This window comes from Corticium candelabrum, chromosome 1, assembly GCF_963422355.1.
Source record: "Corticium candelabrum chromosome 1, ooCorCand1.1, whole genome shotgun sequence".
In the NCBI taxonomy this organism is placed as follows: Eukaryota; Metazoa; Porifera; class Homoscleromorpha; order Homosclerophorida; family Plakinidae; genus Corticium; species Corticium candelabrum.
The window spans coordinates 3077766-3083765 of NC_085085.1; the positions used below are offsets into that span (position 1 = coordinate 3077766).

Here is a 6000-nt window from a genome sequence, read left to right on the forward strand (position 1 = left end):
CGGCACTGTTACATGTCCAAACTCCACCTTTTAATATCGGATATGAGGTCACGTGCAGCTCGGTTTATCACTCTGTACCTATGCTGAAACATTTCTTGAATGAAGACGTTTTTTCCAATCGGATAACACTCTAACCATTGCATAAAAACGATCTACAGATTACTAGCAGCACGAATCAATACGGTCGACAGTATAGTTTACTCCCTCGATTCCATGGAATAACTGCAGTACTCAACAAGTAAATTATTGCGGTCACAAGTGTGCACGGCCACCGACGGTAAATATTTCTTCTCTCATGGTCAAATTCTAATTAAAGTTTGCAGTTTCATTGGTATGACCCTCATCATACTTGCAACTGCAATTGATCGGTCACTGATCCCACTGTCTCTCTATTCTTGACAACGTTTCATAAATAGGAAGCTTCACGTATTCCAGACTACTGGCAGTGCTCATTAAAGTCCAAACGTCCGAACTGATAAATTAATATGTAGTTGGACAATCTTAATTTCGTGCATGCAGATATTGCTCTGCAAGTACATGCAGTCAACATGTTATATGCATGTGCATTTGGTCACTTGGCTATCTATAGGCAACGGTACTACACCTTGTCTACATGTGTACATGAATGACATGTACATATCTGTCTACATGTATTGTGCTGTCTTGCCTGCCACCATCTACGATGCAGGTACATCAGTAAGAATGTCAACCAAATTGTAGTCATTCCCAAAGAAATTGCAATCAGCAGACCAAGTAGTATGTGTGAAAGCATGCTCTCTGTCTGACCAATTCCAGAGCCTGGCACCACGGTAACAGATTTTAAGCCATCGAAGCGATTTACCAATAGTGGCGGTAGAGACAATGGCTCGTGTTTCACTTCTGCATGATCAGTTTCTAATCAAATGGTAAATGGAAAGGTGAGATACCCAACACACATCGCAATTCAACTCACCTGACACTGTTTCTTGATCACAAGCAATGCAACCTGCAGTTACACAAATCACAACAGATTTGTTGCAGCTCAAATGTTTAGAAGACGTCAAGTCTACAATGCACATCCTGGTGTGTTTTGCTGCTTTGGTCCGAACATGACCGATCAGTTTCTGGATGCAGCAGTACCGGCCCACAGAAGTCACAACAACTGCACAACAATGGGCAGTTACAGTGCAAGCAGAAGCACAACTGCACACTGCTTCAAAATCAGAATCCCATAAACAACAAGTTTGCAGGGCCGATGGCCACTTCCCACATATTTGGCTCCTATGCAGTAGCCCTGTGATATCCATGTTTGTGCAAGTTATGTTGGGCTGCTTGTCTTCAGTGTCATCAAAAAGAACTTGCACAAGCTCAATTCTGGCCTTACAAACATCTAATGCAAAGAACAAGCATATTAGTGTCAAATTTATCTACATATGCACATAAGGCGCAAACCCTACTCCAACACAAACTGAGCAAGAACAAACAACTAGCCCAGGTGCACTCTTTAGACATGTTTGACAGTGCTACTAAACAAATTCTCTTCAGTGAGCCAAAACAGAGCCAAACGGAGCGTCAGCTGACAATGCATCCCAGTGAATAATAAGGCGGAACTATCTCTAATTGTACACGCCCTTCAAAACAAAAATATACACGTATTGGGAAACATGCCAAATGAAATGTGAAAAATTGCAGTACACTTGCACAGCTTAACAAGAAGCATCCTAGCTTCTAGACTACAGTATAAAGAGTACTATGAAAGAAGACAACTTCAATCAATTTAACTGAGGATGTTGAAACGGTTTGATCTTGACTGCACGTGCCATAGACTCGCCTATACCAATCTTCATAGGGGCCATGTATTCAAAACATTATGGTTTCGGTGTCGTTCTAAGGAAACAATGCAAGTAGGTAATTCAGCTAGCTAGGTCTATATCAATCTACCCGAACCTTTTACATATATAAGTAATTAGCAACTGTATAGAAATTCATTTAATGGCATCCTTGATGACTGAAGCCAAATCTTGGCCTCTGTTTTTGCCAGTAACATTGATGAATCCCATAAAGATCTCCCTGATGTTATGGCTTGAATCTAAAAGAACATATTTATTAAAAGTACGTCAGCACACTATTGAGCAAAAGTGAGTTCTTTGGCTATTTCCAAGGTTTATGAGTCATTATTATAGCTCTCCTTACCTACGAATCGCAGGCAAACACCAAGTTGCTCCTCATTTGCGTGATCAGTCTTCTCATCAGCAATCACAGAAAACACACCAGCATCCCTGAACTCTCTACTTAGCTTTGCTGTAATGTAGTCTTTGACCACATCAATCATTTCATTCTGTATTGTCTTTGATCTGTATGTACAATTCTTCCCAGATGAGGTGAAATGATTTCTAAGAGCCCGGTCTCCTGCATCAACCCTGAAATCAATAAGAGATTAGAAATTGACAGGATTCGTTTTCCCATTTAGATATTGTGAATCATCCCTGTGGCCTCGTAGAGCAAGGTTCTGTCGTCCACAAATAAGAATACACTTCACTAGGCTTTTCACAATTTGCCTATTCTTTTCAATTCTCTCTGCTACTCCTGTGCACATTTGAGAATGAACATCTAGACGTTTGCTTTCCATGAGTTGAAGAAAGGTCAAGGCCCTCTTCTTTGCATTCAGGTGTGATTCCTTGCTTGCTTTTTCCTTTGTACCGAAGTGCTCTGCAAGCTTCTGATGTGCATGAGCCATGTCAGTCATTGGCTTAATAACAAGTTGTCCAAGGCCGTGTTCACCAAATACACAGCACTAAACACAAAACGTTCCTTGTCTTGATGGTGAATACACAAGTCCATGATATTTCTCAAGCCAACTGATCTGGAAAGTTCTTGACCTGCCCGCATAGTTTGTTACTGGGAATCTGAAATTTAGCTCTGGCTTAAAATGGTTTCCTAATATTTCATAAATCTCATGTGTACTTGAGTTTCCATACACTCTCCCAACGTCTACCTCAGCTACAATCGACTTCCTCTGAAGGAGAAGCAGTGGAAGCCAGACTGCTACTTGACACACAAGGAAGGGAGATTAATAGAGCCATCATAGCAAGACAGTGAACTCTACAATACACTACTGATGCAGCACGTACTCGCCCACGAACTGGGTTTCTCCACAGTCATCCGGAAGTTTATGTACGAGAGACTCTGACATCGTTTGCGACATCGATTTCTCTGGGCAATGTCGCTTCTCACCAGGGAGTCTGTCAACATCAACGGAGAAACACCAATCATTGAATGTAACACTAGGCTAGTGAGCTCTCCTGGTGTGACCTATACTTCATTCCTCACTTCCGAGTTAACACTTACTGGGAATAGTAGAGCGTGTACACAAGATGTAATCTATAGAGTAAATAGCACTCAACCCGGAGATGACACCAACTCACGTGATCGAGTACTGTACAGGTGAATGCACCTCACATTACGAGAACACTTCACATGACCTAGAAAACTCATATGACTTAGCTAATTAGTACACCTCACATGACTCTGACTCAGTAAGCCTCACAGGCTGGTATAAAGCGGACACGCGTACATCACAGAGTCGTCGTTGCAGCTGAGCAGTTGCTATTGTATATGTCTAGGTACTATTAGAGTCGTTGTAGAGAGTTAGTGGTCGGTTGCTAGTTGAACTAGTTGTAATAACGACTGTTGTTACTCGGAACCGCGTGCGTTGTGTCTCAGTCCGCGCACACGTGCTCATTGCTCGGCTCTTCACCCGGAACCACGTGAGACGACACCAGTCCGCGCACGTGCTAACGTTTGGAAAAGCAACCGTGTTGTTTTTTAGCTCTACGTTGATAACATCGACGTCTAGAGATCGTCTCAAGTGTCAACTTGTGACAGTTTCAGCTTTGACCACAACTTGATTTGTAGCCATGACTGAAGAGGGTAAAGGTACAAGCACCTTTCTTGTTGATAATGAAAGTACTATCGAGGCACCAGTACTAATTACTAAAAGTCTGTTCGAATATTAGAGAGAACGTGGGAAAGACCCGTATCTCTTAAGTGGACGTCGTAGCAGGTTGATTTCAACATCATTGGAAAGCTCACAAGGAGGAGGTTCCAAATCAGTTAATGAATACTGTGATTGGTTCTTTATTACGACACAATTTTTAACTTCCAGTAACGACACGCGCTTGGCCCTGCCCTCCTCTTGCATACACCAGGTGTCTGATAACTTCGAATCCACCGCTATAACGCCCACTACTTGAAAGCTAACGGGGACGTACTTTAAACTATGGATTGATAAGTAAAACAGCTGTAGCTAGCAAGCTTATGTAGTTGAGGCATTGGTAGAACCTTTGAACCTAAGTTCATAGCTAAACTGGAACCGTCTATTTCACTAGTCGGAATTAACACCCCCCATCTCTGCTCTTCAATTCCTTATCTATTAACCGCAGTTCCAACGTCCTCTCCAACAATCGAGCAGACTTTAGACCGGGGACATAACGACAGTAAGACAGAAAGCAACTTTTAATATTCTCTCTATCAAAGTGATAGTAGCTACAGAGTTAATCTATTTGATGTCTATATAGTTCTTTCCAGTAAAGTTTTTTATAAAGTTCTTTGGATGTTCGTTTCAATGGGAACTATTGGCAACGTATTGGTTGTGGTGTGGAGACTTGCACAGAAAAGAGATCAGAGAACTTCTCTATTGTCAATCCTCATTATCATGCTGGCAGTTTCAGACTTCTTGTATTGTGTTCACTTGCTTCTTCTGGAGACTCTGGTGGCTGAATCTTATCAAGGGCAAAAGAAGACTTTGGGACAGATCTCTTCTACGAGTGGTCACGTATGCATTGCGAGCGGATGTCTGTCCTTTTTCTCTTGCTTCATAGCTCAGTGGGCAACGTTCAATATTGCAGATTATTCATTTGACGCAGTGACCGAATGGTCTTCTCGTAGTTGCTGTTCACTAGTTCGCAAACGAAATTTGCTCATTATAATCACTTTCCAAGTTTTGGTCGTAATTGCTGTTACTTACTTCGCCGCTCTCGCGTATTATGATTATACCAAAGTTTGGGACTACAATAATTTTACAAGTCCTATTGAACAAACTCAGGTTTACATACGATGTGCTTGGATACAGTCAAATGGCCTCTCTTACTGTCGAAGTTCCACAGGGTCAGCCAAAGAGTCTATATTTGGCAAGTGCAAATTCTCCCATTGGATCGTTTCTTACTTTGGAGGATTGATAGCGATTAGTAACACTATTATTACTCTTGGATGTGTCGTTTTCTACATAGTGTTGTGCCTAACTCTCCGTAGACAAGCTTTTATAGCAAACGTAACACAAGAATCTGACAGACACAAACTTCAATGGCGTTTGAGTGTAATTGTTCTTCTAAACGCTTTATGTTGGATTCCTGTCACTGTACTACATTGGACGTCAATAATTGATGTCAGTAAGTCTTGGAGCAACGATTCGACTACAGCAAATATTCTTCTCATCTCAATCAGTCCAGTAGTGAATCCTCTCATCTACACCTTTGCAGGAAAGAGCTTTTCGCATTCAATTCGCAGATATTGGAGACGAATAAAATGCTACCTATCTCCAAGACGAAACAGTTCCAACTACAATGACGTTCACCGCGATGAAGATGATTGGAATACTGAAGATACTTCCGTCTGGAGTTCTGAACAAAGCAGACTTCTACCGTCTGTTAATGATTCAAGGGAAGCTACCTAAGACAATAATATCTGCTGTCGATGGAGTGGCCGTTGCAACCATATAGCTGATTTGACTAAGATATCTTATTTTGCTAATTACCGCTTATGCAAGCTTTGTTGACTAGTAGCTAATGTATACTATGAATTATTGCATGCATGGTATCTGATGGGTATGTGTGCTGTTTGATATTATTACATGCGCATGCATACATCTAGCATATTAAGTGCTGTTGAAATTCAATAAAATACACTTAGTAATACGTGGTGTTCGCTAATTATATGTTCACTGGGATGGATTTACACAATCCG

General features: G+C 41.4%; 1 protein-coding gene across 1 annotated transcript; it reads left to right on the forward strand.

Annotated features, from left to right (window-relative positions):
- The first annotated feature begins 4386 nt into the window (after nucleotides 1-4386).
- On the forward strand, nucleotides 4387-5710 carry LOC134198365 (uncharacterized). Its single transcript, XM_062667778.1, has one exon. It carries the CDS (start codon nucleotides 4592-4594, stop codon nucleotides 5708-5710), a length of 1119 nt encoding a protein of 372 aa, XP_062523762.1. The 5' UTR covers nucleotides 4387-4591.
- Nucleotides 5711-6000: the final 290 nt, after the last annotated feature.